Source organism: Papilio xuthus, unplaced genomic scaffold (genome assembly GCF_000836235.2).
Source record: "Papilio xuthus unplaced genomic scaffold, Pxut_1.1 DF825783.1, whole genome shotgun sequence".
NCBI classification, from domain to species: domain Eukaryota; kingdom Metazoa; phylum Arthropoda; class Insecta; order Lepidoptera; family Papilionidae; genus Papilio; species Papilio xuthus.
The window spans coordinates 2,538,438-2,561,917 of NW_013532866.1; the positions used below are offsets into that span (position 1 = coordinate 2,538,438).

Below are 23,480 nucleotides of genomic sequence, written 5' to 3' on the forward strand. Positions count from 1 at the left end.
GGCCTGGAAGGAGTGGCTCGAGAGCCTAGAGCAGGACCCGTGGGGGCCCATACAAGGTCGTGAGCAAAAAGCTCCGACCATGGGCTCCCCCGCTGACCAGGTCCCTCGAGCCCCTCCTTACAGAGCAGGTGGTCGGCTCCCTCTTCCCGGCGAGGGAGGAGTGGGTGCCACCGAGGATGGCGGCGCCGGATCCTTCGGGACCGGCGACAGCGGGCGAGGAAGTCCCGCCCGTTTCCGAGGCCGAGCTGGAGGCTGCGGTTCTTAGGCTTAGGCTGAAGAACCGCGCCCCGGGCCCGGACGGCATCCCCGGGCGGGTCCTCGCCCATGTGGTGCCGGTCCTCAAGGAGGAGACGCTGTCCCTGCTGTCGGAGTGCTTGACGTCCGGGAGGGTCCCGCGGCGGTGGAAGACGGGCAAGCTCGTGCTTCTCAGGAAGCACAGGCGCCCGGCCGACTCGCCGTCGGCCTACCGCCCCATCGTGCTGCTCGACGAGGCGTGCAAGCTGTTTGAGCGAGTGCTCGCGGCACGCCTCGTCGCACACATGGCGGCGGCCAGTTCGGCTTCCGTCGCGGGCGGTCCACCGTCGACGCCATCTCCCGACTCGAGGATAGGGTCGAGGAGGTTGTCAGCCAGGGGGGAGTGTTGTTGGCGGTGTCACTGGACATCGCCAACGCTTTCAACACGATCCCCTGGACGACAATCGCGGAGGCGCTGAGGTACCACCGCGTCCCGGGGTACCTCAGGCGAGTCCTGGCGGACTACTTCGTCGACCGGGCCATCTTTTACCCGGCCCGGGACCAAGTAGTCCGCCGGGACATGACGTGCGGTGTTCCACAGGGGTCGGTCCTCGGGCCGCTCCTGTGGAACATCGGATACGATTTGGTTCTGCGCGGTGCCAATCTCCGGGGTGTCGGCGTACTTTGTTACGTCGACGACACCCAGGTCACCGCGTCGGGCCCAACGTTCCGGGACGCAGGCGTGCTCGCTACTGCGGGCACGGCCCATGTAGTGCGCCGCATCAGGGCTCTGGGCTTGAGCGTGGCCCTGGAGAAGTCCGAGGCCATGTTCTTTCATGGGCCTCGGACTAAGCCCCCCGCGGATATTCCATCGCGGTGAGCGGCACCCCCATTGCTGTCGGGGGGACCATGAAATATATTGGTCTCGTCCTCGACAGCAAATGGGGGTTCGGCGAGCATTTCCGGATACTGGCACCAAAGCTGGTGCAGTATGCAGGAATGCTCGCCGATGGTGTGGTAAGCTCTAAGGCGCTCTACGGAGCGCCCATGTGAGCGACGAGGCCCCTGAGCCAAGGCAACATGGTCTTGCTGCGGCGTGCGCAGCGGACCATGGCTCAGAGGGCCTCCAGAGCGTACCGCACCGTGTCGTACGAGGCGGCGTGCCTTATCGCCGGTAGCCTCCCCTGAGACCTCGAAGCCGGGGTCCTAGCGGAGGTTTACCGGAGAAGAGCCCTGATGCGGCAGAGAGGAGAGGAGCCCCTCCCGGAAGAGATCGTACGCTGGAGGAAGGAAGGTCGCGACGATCTCTTCCGGCGATGGCAAGAGAGGTTGGCGGACGCCTCGGTGAGCAGACGGCTCATCGAGGCTGTCCGCCCCGTCCTGCGCCAGTGGGTGGAGGCGAGGCACCGGTAACCGACTTACTTCCTGACGCAGCTTCTCACAGGGCACGGCTGTTTCAGCCGTTACCTGTGTGAAGTTGTGGGGATTGAATCGGGTCCCGAGTGTCACCATTGCGCGTCCGGCGACGTGGACACGGCAGAGCACACGCTCGCCATGTGCACGGGCTGGGACGCGCAACGCACCACGCTCACTGGCGCAATAGGGCGAGATCTGTCGCTGTCGGCCGTCATACGTGCGATGGCCGGCAGCGAACAGAGTTGGGCCGTCGTCGTCTCCTTCGCACGCGAGGTGATGGCGGCCAAAAGAGAGGCCCTGCGGGAGCGCGAACGCGCCGACGAGATGTTGCCGCCCCGCAGGGCTCCAGCGAGGGGCCGCTGGCGTGCGAGGTACGCGGAGGCCCTACAATCAAGTTAGAGAGTGCCATGCGCCACGGGTCGGGGGACCTGTCGCGCCGATTGTGGCGGATGGCCCTCCTCTCGTGTTCTGCGGAGGGTTTCATCATAGGGTGATGGGAGGGGTCTAAGATATGACCCCTCCCTACACGTGTCGAGCCCCTACCAAGGGGCTCCCCCCTAGCCGGGCCGTGGATAAACTAACGTAGATGCCACGGTCCGGTTGGGCGTAGGAGAACACCGCGGGGTTTAGTGTGTAGTCCGGTCTTGTTCCCAGGCCGGGAGTCCCACACGAAACCGTCCCTGCTGCCCCCGCAGCACGTACGGCGAAGTGCATAAACGCATTCCCCGCGTTAACAAAAAAAAAACTCTTGCTATCTACGTGCTAAATTAAAACGTCTTAAACAGAGCTAGTAGTAAAACATTTACTTAGTTGGATAACTTAGTAAAAATTTAGTTAGACTATTAAATTTTATAACCTCACTTTTAGTCAGTGTCAATTTTCCTATTATCACTATCTTTATCGTTTGTAAGTAATAAAAAAGAGACAACTTACTTTCACTTCCATGACTGAGTGGATTAGCAATGCTGCCAACACTAGATAAAATATTCGTCCAAAATCCTCTATTCTTGACACCGGATTGGTCTAAAAGATTGTATTGCTGTCTCCCTCCCATACTATTAGCTTCCGCTAGTGCTATCCTTTTCTTCTTCACAAGTATCATATCCATTGTTTGCAGTAACTTTTTCTCAATCGATAATACATCTGCTTGTGTAACAGGTCTGAAAATTAAAAAAAATTATTCTAGAATTATTAATGATCTAGTTTACACCCAAAACATACAATCCTTAAGAGGAATCTGAAAATTATTATACTAAGAAATAGAGTCCTAAAATTATTCAAACTGTAAAAATAAAATCTTATTAATATTATAAATGCGAATGTTTAGATGGATGGATGTTTTGAAGTAATCTCCAGAATGGCTGAACGGTTCTCGATGAAATTTGATATGCATATAGAACATAGTCTGGAAGAACACATAGACTACTAACTATGTTTTTTTAATACCGCGCGGATGTCAGCTAGTCATATAATAACAAAGCAAACATACTATTCAATAAATAGTTTGAGTAATATTTAATTTGTCCTTTAGTTCATTTTTAAGTTAATCAGATGAAAAAATATTTTTAGAGGTGCGGTAAACATTTAAATTAATAAAACATAATTTACCTTATAAATATAGCCATTGATGTATATGGATAATTGACAGCACCGAAGCCAGACAATAGTGCCATAACAGTGACACCAATGACACCTATTCGTGACACTCCTTGTTCTATTGAAAATATACCCTAAAAATACAAGTATGATATTTATAGATTTTTTTTATATCATAAGATGGCAAACGAGCCACCTGAAATCGCTGAAATAGCGAAGTGACCGTTGCCCATAGACATACGTAATTGCATATGTGTTGCTTACTTTTCATCGACGGAGGAGAGGATGCACAGTAAGAAAAAAATTCCCTTTCCATGCATCCTCTCATCCGGAAAGTCCACTTCCTCTTCCCATCCATTCCTTATAAGAAAAAGGGTGGGAAGGGAAAGAGAACTAAATTAGGCCACCGGGACGCACACTCATCAAACTGTACTTGGAATTGCTTCCACTTGACGCCTGTCTTCTGTGTGGTCGTGGTATTTCACCGGGTGAGGACAATTTGTGCAAAGATGTTAAAGCGGACTCTACCACTGTTAAAAAATTAATTTATTTATATAAATAAATAAATAAAACTACTTTATTGCCATCACACAAATACATCAAATCACACAGTAATTACAAAAATATATATATATATATATATGTATGACGACAATGGGCTACAGGCTCAGCTTGTACCGCATGGCATGGCCAAATAAAGAACAATATACAACTTTACAATAAAAGTGTCTATAACCCATTGAATGAATTGATGATTCAAATATGAAATAATAAACAATCATACTAATATTTTAAATGTCAATATTTGGATGGACGGATAGATGGATGTTTGTTAGAAGCTATCTCTGTATTTGTAAATTTGGGATAGAATAATAATAAAGTTTTTTAATAATGCACTGACGGAGTTGCGGTTGACAGCTTGTTATTTTTTAAAAACACTTATTCTTAAATAGAACATAAATATTTTAATTTTAAATATAAATGTTGTAAAATATAAAGATCATCCTACATTTTTCTCTACTTTAACTTGGCATGTACTCCTCCATACATCTCTATCAGCCGTCATATCTGAATTCACCCCATTCTTACACATATCTTTCACACAATTCATACATACTTTATTTGGTCTTCCTCTATTTTCATAGCCATACAAACTCATTACTTTTGTTACTAAAAACTTTATATAAAATTAATAATTAGTATTTACCTGTTTTGGACTCAATATAGGGAAAGGATCTCCAATTTTCCAAAAGAAATATAAATAAATGAACCACACAAACATTGTTAGTGGTCTTATAATATTCTTGGAAACTGAAAATAAAAGTGATAATAAAAATTTAGTACTTAACAAAAACTAAATTAAAACATCAATGATAAATAATCACACTAATATTATAAATGCGAATGTTTAAATGGATGTTAAATTATTCAAACTTTCGTGAGACATAAGGCATCAACTAGTTTCGAACCCATCGGGGGCTCTTCATCAGGGTGAGTGGGACTGGTATTATTTCGCGGACGCGGCTCTCAGCTCACATATAATACACACACATCAGGAAAACATGTGAGTGTTTAGGCCTTTTTTATAAGTTTGTTTAGATGGATAGATGTTTGTTTGATGTTATCTCTTTGAAATTTGTAGTCTGGTCTGGAAGATCACATAGGCTACTAAGAATTTTTTTCATTCCGCGAGGATGGAGTCATGGATGACATCTAGTGGTTTATAAGAATTCACTTACCAAATCTTACATTACTGATGCAGAAGTAGGCAATGTAAAAAGGTATCAGAGCTATAACCATAAACAACAAGGAGTATAGACCAAAATTCCAATGGAAATATCTGGAACTGAAAGAATTAACTATATACTCATCTGATCTTAAACAAACTCATAGAAACCATGTTGATTTAGAAAAAGAACACATTATAAGTATTAAAACTAGCATGCAAGGGCACATGGAACTTTTACAGGTAGAAAACTATGATCTTTCTCTACCTACTATTCTTTAAACAAAAGGGAATACAAAATTTAAGATAATGAATAAGAATTATTGTAAAACTAACCTTGTGTCTAAATATCCTATGATTTCAAATATAATAAGCTCGAACATTGTGCAACTCAACGCGAATGTAACCGAAAATATGAGTTGAACAAGTGTGTGGTGAACTTCATAGTCACGAAACAATTGTTTCACAAAAAATATCCATCCACCCACAAAAAATATTACCTGGAAAAAAAAAAAATGAAAAGTATTATGTTATAATTATTAAATAGCACTATTTTAAGCATGAAAACCTTGTTTTTGTATATTCTTTTACAACTTTTTAACGTTTAAGAGGTATTAAAAGCGTTTAATGTATCTCTACAAAAATTATTGAAAAACGCGTAACCTAACACATTTACATACCTGGGATATCAAAATAATGAGTGTATCTTCCATAAAGGTCATTTTGTATTTTATAAATCCTTTTACTTTTTGATTTATGAATTAATAACGGCTAGAAACATCTGCCGCAAAAATATCTTACTGTCAGCATTTTTATATGACAGTTTGAATATTCGCCCAAAGAGTATAATAAGTATACTATAGTACTGTATTCGCCAGCTGATGTTGACATACTGTCGACACCTGTGCTCCACAGATAAAATCAAACAAATGTAGACACAGCATTTTAAGTTAAAAAGACTATATAACCTTTAAGGAATTTACAATAAAAATTAAACAACACATGTAATTCATAGATAAAGTATTGAAATTATTAATTTTGAATTAGACGAATACTTGAAATATTTTTTCACAACTATTATAGACATTGGAAGTTATTAACGTCCGCATAATTTTGGTCAGCTAGAAAAACATGTTAGAATAAAATTTAAAAAATCATTAGCAAAATACTTTATTGAAACAATTAGAATAAATAGCATGGGTAACATAATTCATACATTTCCTGGTAATCACAAGCAATAATCTTCACAATCAGACACATCTAGATAAATTTTATCTTCCTCCAATATTTGAATTTCATAATCGTTAGCTAGAGCTTGCCTAATTACGTTTGTGCCATTATTCTTGTCTAGATGTGTGCTTTTATGTTTGTCCAACCACAACTGTGTTTTAAACTTGCGATGACAAATATCACATTCCAAAGTGGCATTTAAATGATGATTTTTCACATGTTCAGCTCTCCGAGATGATGAAATAAACCTTTTATCACAAAGGTCACATTTATAAGGTTTCTCACCAGTGTGAATACGCGTGTGATACAATAAAGACTCTTTTGTAACAAAACTACCACCACAAATGTTACAATGAAACTTCTTTTCTTGTGTGTGTTTCACTATATGTGCATTTAACCGACTAAGTGCCCAGAACTTTTTTTTACACCATTTACAATCATGACTTTTGTAGGTACCGTGTTCATGTTGTATATGAACCCTCAATGACACCTTTTGAGTATACTTTTTATTACAATAATCACATGTAAACTTAGCCTCGGCAGGACTTGCTCGGGTTTTTTGACCACAAATATTCAGTTCTATATGTTTCTTGAATGTTGTATGGCTTTTGTATGTTCTGCCACAAGCTTGACATACTAATTTGAGACCATCATGACCCATTTCATGCATCCTAAGTGTATGTCTGTTATGAAATGTTTTGCCACACTCCATACATATGAGAGTACAGTGGCTTTCCTTTTTATGAGCTTCTAAGATTGACTGGGAACCAAATTTTCTATGACACACTGAACATTTGAAGGCTTTTGGTGCATGTACTCTTATGTAGTGATTTCTCAAGTTGGATAAAGATGGAAAATCTTTTAAACAGCCTTTACATATTAAATTTTGCCTATTATTTTTATCATAAAGCATTTCACTAGTAGGTATTGCCACGTGATTTCTATTCTTTGTTCTAATATTGTGTTTATGGTTTATCTTTTCAATATTGGTAAAGTAATCATCTTGTTCTATTTTTATTTCAGATTGGAACTCTAAGTTTTGCTGGGTTTCTTCCGTGTTGACTAGAGACTGAAATCTCTGTACAGCATTAGTTAAATATGGTTTTGAAAGTTGATTGTAGTCATAGAACAATTGACTAGTGTAGTTTTCAGGATCTAAAGAAATGTAAAGCGTTTGACATGCATCCCTTTCATGTTTTGTACTTTCCGAACAATTGGAAAGTATATTAATTATTTTAGATAACTGTTCTGAGTTTTCTTGCGTAGTTTTAATGAAATTATAACTCTTTATTGCTATCTTCATACATCTTTCACAAATTATATCAGAGGTTAGGAAATTGCTGAAAGTCTGAAACAAAAGTTAAGTTATTCATGTTTGAAATTAGCTGTTATCAACTTAAAAGCTTATCCAGTGAAACTTGCTTAAGTGGGACCTGGATAAGTGAGAAACCTCCATAACTGGAACTCATGCTGAGGCCCCAACACTTTGGCACTGAATTACCTCTGTTAGTGGGACGAGGTAAACCTCTATATCTGGGATTTGTTCTTTCGATTTATCATCATAGATAACATTGTTTGTTTACTCATTCTTATTCTACCCACAAATTCCACACGTCATTCCAAGTACGTAAGTACAAATTTTGAACTTCAATTACCTTCAGTTTTAGTTTCGCTTTACTATCATACAGATGTTTATTTGAAAAATGTCAAAACAAAAGCTACAATCGTTATCATTACTTGAAAAACTGAAGTTAATATCCGTTTATGAAAGTGGGAAAACACACAAAGAAGTTTGTGCCGAATTTAATGTGCCAAAATCTACTCTTTGTAGAACCCTCTGTAAATGAGACAGATATTTATTTATACCTGTATATCTGGCACACTGGGTAAGTGGAATACCTCTATAAGTGAAACGACATTGCAGGTCCCTTGATGTCTCACTTAACCAGGTTTCACTGTATAACATTTTGATTAAATCATGTAAAAAATTATTTTAATAGCAAAATATTGTTTGAAGAATGTTTGAAATTGGTCGCAATGTAACATATGTGGATAAAGCGTTATAAACTTTTTCAAACAAGCTTCTCAAACTTATAACTTTTTAATGAGTTACTTGTGGTCGTCACTTACCTCTTCTCCTAGTAACAAAAACAATATTTCAGACAGTTTGACATGGTTTTCCGATTGCGTTGTTTTTACTTCCACTTCATTGTAAATATTAACGCCATTTACTTTAATTGATTCAAAGCATAAACAACAATATTCATATTTTCTTGATAGTATATGAAGAAGCGCTTTCTTAATGAAATTCATGACAAAATATAATCGATTTGTTCACAATACTGTTATGGTGGTAACGAGGTTACATATGTTACGCAAATAAATCGTATTCAGCACGACTTTTAGTATTAGATTTTATACAAATTAGTAAATATTAAGCCAAACAACTACAAGGAACTGACATTTACTCAAGACATTTATTGACAAGCACCAAGCACCCCATCAAAAAACGAGTAACCATAACCAAAGTTTTCGTTTAATTGGTGCAATCCAATCACAAAAATAGTTTAACAATATTACTAACCAACCGTTGAGAAATGAAACATATTAAATGAAAAATTAATCTCGTTAACATTGGTAATAAATTTGATTTTATGAATTACTGAATTACCAACCACAACATTGTCTATGAAAATTAAATCGATGGAAAATGTTAACCTAAAAATTATGTTCTTTTCTTTCAGGAATCTGTCACTGTTGCGAAATTTTCTTTGAGCAGAGTATGTCGCTTGGAAAATTTGGAAAAATAACATTGTCGTGGTAACTACCAATATATCTAATATTTCCAATATTATTCCTTGTTATTCACAAAGAATATTCTTGGTGGTGAGCCCAAAATTTATTTTTTGATCTTAGAGGTTATCAAAATATACTAGATAATTATTAAAAATATTAAAAAAGTACTTATATCCTCATAGTTTGTGTTATGCTACTTATTGATCTAGTTTACATACGTACTGTAGAAAATTAGATCAGGATATTTGTATGTAAATTAGAATGAATCGGAATAAAATATTTATTTTACGCTAAAATTAACTTGCAATATCTGTAATACTACAAAGCGATATTTGTATGTTTCAGGTTAGGAATAACAGTTACAAGTTTATCTCTTTTCGTGGTTGCTAAAAACTACGTAAATGACCGCCGTATTGAGAATATGAAAGCGCGCGAACGTATGCGCAGAGCTAACGAAGGAGAATATCCTGATTTGTACAGGAAACTGTGAGAAAATGTAAGTAAAAATTATTAACAAAATATGTCACTAATACCATCTATCATCTCTATGTTTCCAAATATTGAAATTCTATTATATAAAAAAAATATATCATGTCTGTCATTCTATATTAAAACCAGACATATACATTTTCAGTGTCTTGAACTACACATTTAAATATTTCCTGTCCTAGTCCTATGTAGATTCCAAAGTTTAAAGATTCAAAGATATAACTCTAAACTGATATTAGGATTTTTCACCAGTGTTCAAAAACAGTTTATATCCAAAACACTAGAACAGATGTGGTAAGTAAACTATCTACATCACACTATAAACCTTAGGTAGAGCCCAAGGACATCCATTTGGCACAGTCCTGACACACTTCTCACTTCTACATTAATATATCTACACATGCATGCTTGTGGTTTCAAGTCTTATTAATACAGAGCTCTTAATGTCTATTAAAATTAACATAAAATAATACAAAGAGATAGGATGTAAGTTATAGGTAATTGAGAAATATAATTTATTTCAGATATTTGCTTTAGTATTTGAGAGTGAAGTGAGCGAAGGAAGGAATCAAAGATGGCAGTACCACAATTAGACCCCGCAAAGCTGCAATTGGTCCAGGAGTTGGAGATTGAGATGATGTCAGACATGTATAATCGTCTAGTCACCGCCTGTCATCGGAAATGCATACCCTTGAAGTACCATGAGCCCGAACTTGGTTAGTACTATAAAGCTTTTGCTCACAACTTAGTTATCAACCTGCCCTTATCCCTATAGCGGGTCGGCACAGTATGTACACTCCTCCTCCATACATCTCTATCAGCTGTCATATCTGAATCTACCCCCTTCTTACACACATCCTCTTTCACGCAAACATCCATACTTTCTTTGGCCTTCCTCTATGTTTATAGCCATCCACATTCCATCTCATCCTATGACTTAGTCTGAACAGAAATACAAGTATCTCATGTTTTATTAATTAAATGTTTTGAACTATAGCAGAGTTATCAAGTAAATATGTATGTGAATTAAATTTATCCCAAGTGAACCTTACATATTTCTAGTATCATAAATAGCATGTATTCTGCCAGAATATCTAACAAATACATAATAATATTATTTACATCATCCAAATGTGAGTTACCACTATTTTGTTGTGTATTCTATACATTTCTGTTATAGGGAAAGGCGAATCAGTCTGCTTGGATCGTTGTGTTGCGAAATATTTAGATGTTCATGAACGCATCGGGAAGAAGTTGTCAAACATGTCGCAAGGAGACTCTGAAGATCTTACCAAAATAAACTTGCAAGAAACCAAAAAATAGTACAAGTATCAGAAACAATTATAACTTGCAGTAAAATGTGCCATAGACAATATGGATTTTTTTTATTTCTATTTTAGAACAGACCTCCTTTTTTTTCTTTTTTGTTTATGAACATCAATATAATTTTATTGCCAATGATTATACCCTGTACATTTAATTAAAAAAATTACTGCAAGTTATTACATAGATATGAGAACGTACAAATAGTTTCGGGATTTTAATGCACAAGTCATTAAATAAACGACTTTTATCTGTGCTTACATTAGTTTCTTACTCATTGCATTTCGATTTGACAATGGTGTTGTGTTAGCATGGGTATTATTAACTTAGTAATATATTAGACAATGTTAAAAATAAAATTGTGTAAAAGCAAGTTTTATCTTTTATTTCATTTCCAATCACTAAAACTACTAAGAACAAACTATACTAGAAATCACAAAATATTACAACTACTTTAATAATGAATTATTTATTTTTCACACCACAAGGATAATCGATTATGCCAAACCGATATTCGGGCGAGTAACTTTTTATAATCTGTACCAATATAAAAATGTTTGCGCAAAAGAAAACAATACCTTTCAGCCAGATTAATATAAATATTTCTCGGCATTTAAATTCTAATAAATATGCATAAAATAACCATGCACCTTGTGCGATGAACCATATTATAGACAATAATAAAGCAACAAATGGTTTTAATCTTAGATTATGGACTACCAATGGCAAAAGTGACAGGAACCAAATGAAATATTGTGACGTCATCACGCTATTGAACGCGACCAAAATAACAGATTGACAGAATAAGGCAAAGGGCAAAGTTTTCGCTTCACAACCAAAAGATAAACTTATCACAAACAATATAAATAACTCGAATATCTGTGAAATATGTTTCACTACATCTAATATCAATTCGTCCATTGTCAGATAGGAGTAATAGAAAAGGACTGAAAAATTATGTTTCGTATCCTTTCGGAATAAATGATAAATATAAGTTTCGAATAGAAATTCATAGCCATATTTTAAAAACATTGAATATGTCATTATAACCAAGGTGGAAATGCAACTTAATGCTAAAAGCGATTGTTTTTTATTGGGCAATAGTGCAAGAAATCCTGTTTTAAGATCTGTGTTTCGATTTATTTTGTACTCGCACAATGAAAGGTACATAGGAAAACTGAAAGCTAAAGGATATATTCTTAAATGTATTGAAATACCTAATAATATTCCGGATAAGACGTATTTAATTAAACTCTTCACCTTATCTGTTTGCAAGAAAAATATCGATAGTATAATAAAGAAACAGGACACAGAATCACCGTTACCTCTTGTAGAAATTGCGATACTCAATGGATTGTAAAGCCAAAAATATGAACAATAATTAGAAATTCTTCCACCTTCTTTGGACTTCAATTGATTTTCAACTAATGTCTTCAAAATTATAGTTAAAAGTATATCAAAGACTGAAAAGAGAATTTTACCAAAATCTTTATGTAGCATAATATTTGGTATCAAAAGGTAAGCAATGATCGGGCTATATCTATAAGTGTGACGCGCGTAAGGGGATTTACCCGCCAAAACATGTCTAGCGGCATCCGTAAACACTTTATAATCTACATCAGTGTAGGCAACATCATAATAATTGTCATGGTAATCACCATAGACAATAAGTCCTAATCGTATTGCCAATCCCGCTATCAAATGATAGCTGAATGGCAAATTGATGACGTCATTAAGAACGTCCATTTTAAATTTTCGTTTTTAATTCTTTTGCTGCGGATTGTAAACAAATGTAGAATTCTTTAAACTCTTGAGCACAGTCGTCCTTTTTAACTTCGTCTTTAAGTAATACACAACGCGCATACAGTGCACTCTGTTTGGAACACTTGACGAATATTAAAGGATATTTTGCCAAACGTTCCCGCGCTTTAATAACTGATTCCATACTTAGTTACCACTTTGTATTTGTCTCTTGAACGTGGTCGGTGGCTCGGTAAAGTCAAACTCTTCTCTTGGTCTTATAAAGCAATCGTACAGAGGCTTAGAAAAAAATATAGCTATTCCCAAAGTCGTAAATGTGATTTGAAATGTCCTCGGATATTTAAAGATCCAACTTCGTTTACCCAATGTCTTACTGCGACGAGGATTTTCCATAATTATCTGAAAAAATAAAGGATTTCATATCAAATAACATACCTTAGAGTTAAAACAGGTTTTCAACGTTTGTGTAATTAACATATTTTTACTACGACTCCGAGATGTTCATTAGATAAAAGATACAACGACGATTTAAGTTATCTTTATACTTAAGCGAATAGAAGAAATAATTTTAGAATTTGATGCAATGTGTGCCCATTGAGGCGTTGTCTGCATAAAATGTACCTTTCATACAACTTTAACTGTTTCCGTGGATATTTGGATCACGTTATAAAAGCAATTGCAAGAAAGAAAATACTTTTTAGTAGTCAGAATGATACATCTATGATAATAAACCCGATTACAAATCACCAAGGCCGGTTTTAACATTTCCGGCGCCCTGGGTGAAATTTTTGCGGCGCCTTTTTTTGGTGTCTGGGAAAATCTTCCAAAGACATGGTATCACAGGCGCCCCTTTATATCCGGCGTCCTTGGTCGGTCCGTCGTCGTATCTTTCCCAACCTAACGCAGCTAGTTCAAATAACTCTTACCTAATTCTTATCAGGCCTGTCTGTAACAGGCGCAAACTCTCTCGGCTCGAGGCGGTAACCCTCGCATACCAGCGATATGTGCTTGAACTTGAGGCAGCACTGTCGCATAGACTCGAAGACTCGGGCACAACGCACTTCTTGAAACTTATTTTCTGCAGGACAAAAAAAATCATTATCACTATAAGTTCCCTCCAAGAGACTCGAAGCCTACTCTGTCAGATTGACTACGCTGGCCCAGTGCTGGTTGACTTCACACATATCTTTAAACAAACATAGATACGTCAAAAATATCATTTTACGATTCCTAATTTGACGAAAATCTTTCTCGATACAATTCTTAGCTCTTTAACCAAGATTTAAATTATAACGACTTATTTTTGTATTATAAAATAGTTGTTAGATTACGTATACACTAAGACGGTATTAAGTTTCAAACCGATATATAATAACAGACTACGACGAGGGTTGTTAGACTGGTTAGAGCTTAAACCTTAAATATTGCTCGAATCTTAAGAATCAACATTGCGAAGCTGGAAATGATTATATAACTAGTTCCCTCATTGATATTAAAGATTATATTAATATACGGATCTTGATATGAATATACAACATCTTGCTTAAGTACCAAGTTTGTGCCAAATGAAACTTCGTAATGTCTACCTTCTTGTTTTTTACGGGTCCAACTGTCGAACTTAGGGGCATTTAATAAAACTAAAATCAATCAAACTGTACCTTAGTGTAGTTTGTCCAACTAAATCTATAATCATTTACCCCTTCACTAATTAACAATTCAGAGTGAGAGTGTGTTCATTTTTAAAGTCCTAAGCTAAATTTAACCTTATTTGGTGTTTTAAAGTGAATTGACCCGCCCACACAATGACGCAATGTATTATCAAGGCTACACGATGATTAACAGCTTATCAGGAAACGTATAGCATATGCAGGTTTCAAACTGTTGATGGATTATGTTAGGGAAATATAAATATCTTTTGAATAAACTTGAACGAACGAATTGGCTCTTGTGTACTTCATAATTCGAACGTGGCGTCAAAAGGTTAAGTTTTTATTTACGGTACCTGTTCAAAAGTATTCAAAGGTTAAATTTATATTTACATAGATATGTTATGTAATTTATTTAAGACTTCTTTTGAATAACAAGCCGTATTAGACGATAAATAAAATGGACAGGCAACATATTTCTCAAGCTTTGAAAATTATTTAGAATCTTGTAAATTTTGCAACACTATTATGGGTACTATATGGGTTGTTAAAAATATACTTTTAATCCCTACATAATACTGTTTCTACATTTGTTTTATGTTTCAAGAGTATTGTGTAACACGTGTCCAAAGAGGTCAGCGCTCTGATTATCGATTGGACGTCAAGCATATACCATGTCACCGACCGACCGACAACTTCACAAGTTTATAATAAGACTAACATTTGCCCGCGTCTGTCTGTGCAGGATACCAAAATCTAGTAATAATACAGCTTATTTTAACCAGGGATAGTGTAGCTTCCAAAGAGTAAAAGAATTTTTCAAATCGGTTTAGTATTTTCGCAACTTATTCAATGCAAACAAACAAAAATCAAAGATTTTCTATTTATGATTCGTATCGACCGACTATACTTATAAACTGACTGTGAAATTAAATAAATTATTTTGATTACCCATATGTCTTTGTTTCATCAAAATTAAAAACAAATCTGCAATTTATACATATATTTTATTAACAATATGATATAATCGACATGCGCTCTTAAACTCTTAAAAAAAGGATACTTTTATACAAGTAGTACGCGTTATCTTTGTATCTCTGAAGTTATAGTCGAAGCTAAAACACTGATTTCTATAAATGGATAGGCGATTGCTTGGAAATGACATCTTTTCTTCGTTCCGATTTAAACGTGCCTGATGATGTTACGTGACAGTTAAATCAATCTACATAATTAGTTCGAATATACACCACTAACAATAAACCGCGACCATTAGCGCCAAAATGGTGAAAATCAAATAGGCACAAAATACTACGTCTTACAGCCAGTCCATTTATAGAGGTCAGCGATTGATATACATTTTTCTCTTTCCATTGTATATCTTGGTCTCTTTCACTCTTTTAAGCTTTCTTTCTAACTTCAGACATACAGAGATTTCTCGCGTTTTTTTTTATACTAAAACGAAATGTGAAGATTACGAGTTATAACAGTTTAAATAACATGGCATACTATAAAATATTTAAAGAAAAATTACAGCCGCCCGTCTTTTACCCACTAACTTCGCAACAATACAATTGCTATTAATGTTTATTTAATTTCATTAAGACATTTATAAATAAATCAAAAATTTAAATATATGGACATATTTTTCACAATATTATGGATTAAAAAAAATGCGAAAATAGAACATCGAATTGATAATATTTTTAACATATGTAATATTATTGAATAAAAAAAACAAACGATCAAAACCAAAGATAGACAAGAACAATTTGTTTTTTTTTTCAAAGATATTTGTCTTTAAGCATAGATTTTTTTAAAGAATCCAGTCAGAATATTAATATTCATATGGAAACTGTGCCTTAGTCTTTTCTTAAGACAAATTATATTATCTGTTTTAAGTTTACAATAAAACTTTTTTGTTATAGCAAACAAATATATCAAAATGAAACCATTTATTTAAATTCATGATTATTCCAATGCATCCGAGTCAACAACTTTTTAAAACCTAATAACTATATGTTATTTCATTATAATTACACATTTTAGTATACTTTTTACACACTATAGTCTTATAGATTCTTATTATTGTTAATTAAATAAAATTTTTAACATAGCAAACATACAGGACATATTTTCTTGCTATTTTCTTTATAATCCTTTACATATATATGAGATTTTACATCTACAGTTGCAAAATTTATGCTATAAAAGGCATTGTTACATATCAAACAATAATATATAAATACATATAGATATATGACATTCATATCGCCATTTTCTATACAGATAATACAAAATGGATAAAATATACCCGGTGCTTGAGTTGGCATTTCATACATAAGATTACTCTTGTTGCTGATGTGCCAAATTAAGTTCTGGGTAAATTAAATATTTGCTCGACGTCTTTAGGCCACTACAGTACAGTGCGGTCATTGAAAGAAACTAAAATATTTGAATAATTAAAGAATAGCATTTACTTTTTAAAATCGTTAAAGAACTTCAAAATCTAGTTACAATCCAAGGCCGAAAATAAACAAGGGAAGATAAAAACAAACATGGCGGCCATTTTTTTTTCACATGTTATGTAATTGATAAAATTAATTATTGTAAAATAATAGCAGCTAATATTATGAATGTAAAGTTCTCAAGGTCACAGAAATAACGCGGTTTAGTTTTTATCAATATCAAATCGATTCATAAATCACTTTCATTTCGTACCAAAGACCATTCAATTGGCAGCGAGGCACTTCCTTCATTGTCAATTGGAACAAATTGATGTGGACATATACTGGAAAATATGTCACAGAACAATTGTGAACATATACAGGGTGTCCGGGAATAACATGTACAACTTACTTCTATCCAAAGTTGCTTCGTTTAGCCACTAGAAGGTTCTAAAGTTTGCTAATTACTTTATATTGATTCAAATGTAACAAAAAATATTACATAGATTTTATTCATATTAAAAACACTGTTTATGTCATCATAAACTACACCTTTTGTAAAACAAACGACGTAAGTTAAATTAAATCATCATATTTCGACCAAGGAATCTGTGGTACTCTGTTGTACACCTCATTCCCAAACATCCTGTATAACTTGACTGAGAATATTATGAAGAGCAGACATTTCATGAATTAAGCAATTTACAAATTTTATATATAATATAATTTCTTACTAAAACGCAAATGTGCAAATCTCTAATGAAGCACACTTTTTTGTGCAACAAATAATTCAGATAAAATCAGTGTTATTAAAATACGAAAATAAATATATTTTCTTCTAATACTTATAAGATTAATTTCTTTTATAGCTTATTTTATTATATTAAATATTAATATCCAAATACACACAATATTTTAAGACAATTTTGAAAGTTTATTGCTTTTAACTTTTTTACGAGTACAATGACTAGTTTAAAAACCTTTATAATATTCAAATAGTCTATTTTTTTTATACAGTAATAACTGGTGTACATTATGCCAGTACAACAGTAGTCAATCAAATTCAGCACTGGCATGCAACTGGTATAGTACCAGCTCCACTGTCCTACTGTACTGGAATAATATAAACCTAGCATAATCATTTATTTATTTATCCCGATATCTGATATAAATAGTCATAATCTATTTTATTTTCTAATGGCATATTTTTGTATTAAATCGCTTTTAAAAAAATTACTAAAAGAAAATGGCGACATGCAATAGCATTAAATAATAAATAAAGTTGTAAAACTCACAGGAAATATTCTATGGGCATGGCTATGATCCAGATGCGAGTAAATCCTAATTTTTTTCCCAAAGCGACAAAACTTTTGACATTCATTGCAAATATTATTGGAAAATATAAGTTGAATGCAATCTCTGAAATGTAAACTTGTATTTTATATGAATTAATATTTTTGTTTAGTACAGAAACTTGTTAAAACAGTAAGATAAAACTGTGATAAACATAGGTTGAATGAAATTGATAAAATAATATTGGATAAACATTCATTTATTACAATTTAGTAATGCAATGAATGAGATGAATATTACTAAAAACACAAGAATATATCATGGTAAAGAACAACTATTCGTCGGAAATGGACTGTTCAAATTAACATATTATGCAACTTTAAAACATTAATACTCGGGGGAAAAAATTATCTTGTCTTAATATTTATTATGAGTATTGTTATTTATAGAATCTTGATATGTTTTAATGGAAAAATTATATTATGTATCAATGACATCTTAACAAAAAGCATATAGTATAGACTATGTATTCATTTTTATTTATATTACTAATTCATTTAATTTCTGTGAACATAAACATTAAGGTTATGTTAAATGTTATATACATAACATGACATTTCTACATGTCTGTAGATAAATAGTTGGAGACAAGACAGTAAAATAATTACATAATATATAAATAAAACTGTAAAAAGCGCAATAATAATATGCCCACCTATTTGATATACATACTCAATGCTCTAGACAATTGTTTTCTACTTCAAACAGTTGTTCTCAACTTTAAACAATTGTTTTCAAATATGAAAACATGTAGTTCACATTGCCAGCTACAGCAGCAACTTTGCATGTACATAAAGGTTATTGACTTGAATCAGCTTCGATAGGTTCGGGCTGGCTTACAACTGGTTTCTCCAACTGTGGCTTTTCGGCAATTTGAGGTTTTTCAGCAATTTGTGGTTTTTCTGCAATCTGAGGCTTTTCTGCAACCTGAGGTTTATCTGCAATTTGTGGTTTTTCTGCTACCAATGGCTTTTCAGGTATTTCTTGTTTATCAGCTACTTGTTCATGTGTGTCAGAGTGTTCAATATCAGGTGTAGTTGACTTAGTTACTTCGTTAGTTTGGATATGTGTGTTAGATAACTGTTTTGTTATTTCATCTGGGCTTTCCTGTTCCATTTCACTGGGGCCATTCTGTTTGCTAATGTCTGGCATTGGTGGGGAGACGGATCGTTGCATAGCATTTTCTGGAATTGAAGGTAAAAGTCCTTTAGCAGAATTTTCTTCACTTGACACACTATGTTGTCTCTGTGGCATGCTTGGAGGGTGAGACAATGTCTGTGGTAGATGTGGATTGTGTAATGGTAATCTAGATTTATCACTTTTCCTCCAAAGTGTAACTTCTTGTTGTTTGAAGTATCTACGGTCTTCTGTATCCATCAGTACAAGGTTCAGATAGTATCTCACTGAAAATTTATTGTTTATATCTCTCATAGTAGGTGTCAAGTCATACCCTGCTAGGAAAACCCTTATTGGAATACTCTCTCCCCTCACCGGAGCACCATCCATTATTTCATATTTTGCTACTGTCTCATTTTCTGTAAATGTATTCGGCCCAGTCCCTGTTGTTTCTCTTTTAATTATAGATATTTCCATATGTTTGATTTTGATGCGCACCAATAAAAAGTAAATTTTGCCTACAATGACATCTTTCAAGTGATATTTTGACTTGTTATACTCAAATTCTATATGAAGACAATCCTCAATGCCCACTTCCATTTTAATAGAGTTTAATACATCAGGGTAGCTGCACAAAGTATGAACCGCAATGTCAACTTCCTTAACCACGTCTGTGAGTCGCCGGACAATAGTAGCTCGAAGAAAATACCTTAATCTGACATTAGCACCAGTATATACTTCGTAAGGTTTTTCCACATTGGCAAACTCAAATGGATACGATGTGTGCTGAAGTAAATCTCCTGGCCTCGCGAGCTCTTTTACTAATGATATAAATTCGTGATGATTACCTCTGTCGTAGAATAACTCAATTTGACCTACGAGCTCTACTTTAATTCCTTGGTGCTCCAATTTCGAACCGGGCTTCCGTAAGGTGACATTAACGCGTCCGGATACAGTTTCGCCGTCGTAATAAAGCAATAACTTCTCTTTTTTACCATCATCCGTTTTCACTTCGGCAACTTTTCGTTTGTCAGCATCATCGAACACGATTTCGATATCAGCCGTCTGACCGAACCCGAAAAAACTCATTTTTGCATTCAACTATTACGCAAGACACTTAAAACTTTTTACGTAGTTTTCGACACAAACATTAATGATATAATTGAGCAAAACATTGAAAATAGGCGATGAAACGCCCGCAAATCTGTGGAGGCGACTGAAAGGTTGAAGCAAAGATGGCGTCTAATCCATGTCGGTTGTCGGCAGGACAATCGTAAATAATATAATAATGAATTTACTTACCGGAAAGGCATCTCTGGATCTCACAAGCGAATTTCTTACAAGGGTCGGCCGGCATATATAAAAATTACATCTATTTTTACATGAAAACGAAATCTCAAATTTCATTCATGTATACATGTGACATTTTTTGTTATGGCAAGAAAATAAAGATATAGATTAACTTTTAAAAATGTATTTTAATAAAACAATTCAAATTCTGAGTATAAACTTATAAGGAGGTTGTGATATTGTTTTACATGTATTTAATTTTTATTTGCATATTATTTAAAAATTAAAGACTTATTTTCTTATGACCAAAGCTGCCAATTGTGCCTTTGTCTCAATCTTTGGTGGCTGAAGGTTTTTCTCATACTCTTTGGTATTAAATGGTGGTACGCAAAATATTCTTTACCTAACGAAAGTGAAAAAATATTCTGGTGGGTTTATGAATCTACTAAATAACCAAAATTTAATTAATATGGAAATTACTCGCGCTACCCTTGGAATCGCAGTCGGTATAGCCGGAACACTATTTCTAGGCTATTGTGTTTACTTCGATCAACAGAGACGTAAGGATCCCCAGTTCAAAAAGAAGTTGAGGGAACGTAAGTATTTTAATTTGTTCTATCTTAAACTTATATTTGTCAATATTTAATATTTACATTCATTATCTTCGCCATCAATATAATAGAAGTGTGTTGTATAACAACCTATAAAGTTGTATCACATAATGCCACAAAACTGTCTTATGATTTTGTAACCTCGTTGAAAATGCAGTATTTGCAAAATAACAACATGATTATTAAACTAAGCAGCACTGCATGACACGTTGTAGATTCATTATGCGGTAGACTTAGTGCTTAACTTATTTTATAATCTGTCCTATTTATATTGCATATTTAAAACTGGAGAGGTTAAACTCTTCATCATGTTTCATATAATATTTCACTCGCTTATAACTTATTCAGTTCATTGTATAGAACCATTAAGTATGTGATCATTGTAATGTTACCACTTTAAGTACAATTCAAACATCAGGTAACAATTGATATTGAAATTCTAATTACGCAATATAATAGAACCTGTAAAAATCAGATTAATAAAATCTTATTAATCAAGAATCTATATGAATATAATTAAAAATAAATAAATTTTGTAGGAAGACAGAAAGCACAACAGAATGCATCACGATCTCGCACATTAGGTGGCCCCCTGCCCGACATGAGTGATCATGAAGCCATGCAAAGATTCTTCTTGCAACAGGTAATAATACAATCTAGGTTTTTGTAAAGAAAACAATTTATAACTATCACCAATGACTCCTTCCGTGCAGAATTGAAAAAAAACTTAATAAGTAGCCTCTCTGTGTTTCCAGACTATGTTCTACAACTGTGCCGAATTTCATCAAGATCCATAGTACAGTGCTGGAGAAACCTTTTCACAAACATCCATCTAAACATACACATTTATAATAAAATAGAAACTGTGAACTGCCAACACACTGTAGATGCCCTCTGCCCCACTAGGGGGACATAGTCAAGTATGTCATATTAACACATATGACATACCAAGAGTGACAACACTGGCAGTGTATAAACACTGTACTGGATATAGGATTCCATATCTCACTTTACTGAGAACTCTCCTGAGGATCACCAGGTAGATAAAGGTGTTGATGGGATTCTTTGGCGAGTTGTGGAGTTGCAAAAACCATAGTTCCTACTACTAAGAGAATACTAAGAGTTTATAGTTAATTAATATATTTTTGTTATGTTTAGATTCAGCTTGGTGAAGAGCTGCTGGCTGCAGGTGATCTGGAAGCTGGTGTTGAGCATCTCGGACAAGCTGTCACTGTATGCGGACAGACACAGCAACTGTTGAGTGTAAGTATTAATATTCACAATAGATATGTTAACAAAGTTTCATTAGGGTTTGTCAAAGTTTTGAATATGTTTATGAATGTTAGGTCGTCAGGACGACCTCATATACATGAACCTATTTGCCCAAATCAGTAACAAGTGTTTTTAATACTGCCTTGTCTTCTAATACTTATCATGAGTATTTCACTAATTTTCACTGAATAAGGTCTCAATCTAGGACTAAGTGTTTTTTCTGATGGTGCGATGGCTTAGTGGAAATTAGATCTAAATAAGAAAATATACATATTTCAGGTACTTCAACAAACCATGCCAGCTCCGATCTTCCACATGCTTCTCAAGAAGCTTCCAGAAGTTTCTGAACGTCTTCGCGCTTCAATGAAAGCCAACAGCAGTTCTTTGCATGAAGATGATGTGGAATAATCACAACTTGTGAGAAGTAGGTGACATCTAGAAATGTTGACTTCTTTACTTGGCCTATAAATTAAGTTTGATTTAATCATTTCATTAAAAATTTAATTTTCACTTACACTTATTTTTGAAATTACTACTGAAAATGTTTTGCCACATTACCGTTTTCTTTTATATTGTTTTATACTAATTTTGTTTATATTTTTATTTAATCTGTATTGAAATTGTATTTCTTGCCAGCAATAAATCTAAAGTTGTCACAGACGAGAGATATTTTTTCAAAGGCCATTTTGAATTTGATTGAATGCAAACCAAATGTAGGCATGAAGAAGGAAATTTGTTCATAATTGTGTAGAAATTTGTTTTTTTTAGGTAACTTTAGTTTCAAAATTGACTGTAAGTGTTAGGCTATAACCAAATAAAATCCGATTTTTATTTAACGAAAATGTTTTTATTTTTTTGGGTTTTAGAAAGTAAATTTTATTTTACTTTTGACGGTATTAAAAACCTTTTTAATAACATTTTTTTTATTAACAGTTTTTTTTTTGTTTGCCGCCAAAATGTTTGTTATTTCTAACCATAGATAATGAGTGTACGTCTGGGTGTCGTATGGACAAATGATGAGGAAATGATTTTAAGTAGTTTTGTTAATATTATTTAGGTATTCGTGTTCCGGCATGGGTGGAATGCTTGAGTTTCGATTGATTTTTATTGTGAAATAAAAGTATTGAAGAAATTTGTGTTTTATTTATACAAAAAAAAATCCAGTTTGATATCTTAA

At 35.0% G+C, this 23,480-nt stretch overlaps 6 protein-coding genes across 7 annotated transcripts in view; 2 read left to right on the plus strand and 4 right to left on the minus strand.

The window, feature by feature from the left end:
* Positions 1-5,865, minus strand: part of GPHR (golgi pH regulator) — a 13,250-nt gene extending 7,385 nt beyond the window's left edge. Inside the window, exons 1-6 of the mRNA XM_013323225.1 lie at positions 5,653-5,865; positions 5,309-5,472; positions 4,986-5,092; positions 4,454-4,557; positions 3,259-3,380; positions 2,584-2,810 (exon numbers count right to left, since the gene is read on the minus strand). Of these exons, the coding sequence (XP_013178679.1) occupies positions 2,584-2,810; positions 3,259-3,380; positions 4,454-4,557; positions 4,986-5,092; positions 5,309-5,472; positions 5,653-5,694 (766 nt within the window). The 5' untranslated portion in view covers positions 5,695-5,865. The remainder of the gene's footprint in view (positions 1-2,583; positions 2,811-3,258; positions 3,381-4,453; positions 4,558-4,985; positions 5,093-5,308; positions 5,473-5,652) is intronic.
* A 228-nt stretch (positions 5,866-6,093) lies between these two features.
* Positions 6,094-8,832, minus strand: LOC106125752 (zinc finger protein 675). Its single transcript, XM_013323069.1, has 2 exons — positions 8,333-8,832; positions 6,094-7,550 (listed from the first exon to the last, which is right to left on the minus strand). The coding sequence occupies exons 1-2, from the start codon at positions 8,513-8,515 to the stop codon at positions 6,201-6,203; spliced, it is 1,533 nt and encodes a 510-aa protein (XP_013178523.1). The 5' UTR covers positions 8,516-8,832; the 3' UTR covers positions 6,094-6,200.
* Positions 8,833-8,957: 125 nt separating this feature from the next.
* Tim10 (translocase of inner membrane 10) lies at positions 8,958-11,173 on the plus strand. 2 transcript variants are annotated; one of them, XM_013323072.1, is made up of 4 exons: positions 8,958-9,088; positions 9,344-9,494; positions 10,012-10,203; positions 10,668-10,862. In XM_013323072.1, the coding sequence occupies exons 3-4, from the start codon at positions 10,062-10,064 to the stop codon at positions 10,808-10,810; spliced, it is 285 nt and encodes a 94-aa protein (XP_013178526.1). In that variant the 5' UTR covers positions 8,958-9,088; positions 9,344-9,494; positions 10,012-10,061; the 3' UTR covers positions 10,811-10,862.
* Positions 11,174-11,180: 7 nt separating this feature from the next.
* PIG-M (Phosphatidylinositol glycan anchor biosynthesis class M) lies at positions 11,181-20,572 on the minus strand. Its single transcript, XM_013323071.1, has 3 exons — positions 20,433-20,572; positions 13,498-13,649; positions 11,181-12,970 (listed from the first exon to the last, which is right to left on the minus strand). Exon 3 carries the CDS (start codon positions 12,554-12,556, stop codon positions 11,276-11,278), a length of 1,281 nt encoding a protein of 426 aa, XP_013178525.1. The 5' UTR covers positions 12,557-12,970; positions 13,498-13,649; positions 20,433-20,572; the 3' UTR covers positions 11,181-11,275.
* On the minus strand, positions 18,557-20,377 carry Vps26 (vacuolar protein sorting 26). Its single transcript, XM_013323070.1, has one exon. It carries the CDS (start codon positions 20,217-20,219, stop codon positions 18,813-18,815), a length of 1,407 nt encoding a protein of 468 aa, XP_013178524.1. The 5' UTR covers positions 20,220-20,377; the 3' UTR covers positions 18,557-18,812.
* Positions 20,573-20,800: 228 nt separating the features above from the next.
* LOC106125767 (mitochondrial import receptor subunit TOM20 homolog) lies at positions 20,801-23,401 on the plus strand. The gene is given in 4 exon segments (NM_001312594.1): positions 20,801-21,016; positions 21,571-21,674; positions 22,190-22,294; positions 22,583-23,401. Coding segments are annotated over 4 exon segments (498 nt in total). The 5' UTR covers positions 20,801-20,856; the 3' UTR covers positions 22,712-23,401.
* The last annotated feature ends 79 nt before the right edge of the window (positions 23,402-23,480 follow it).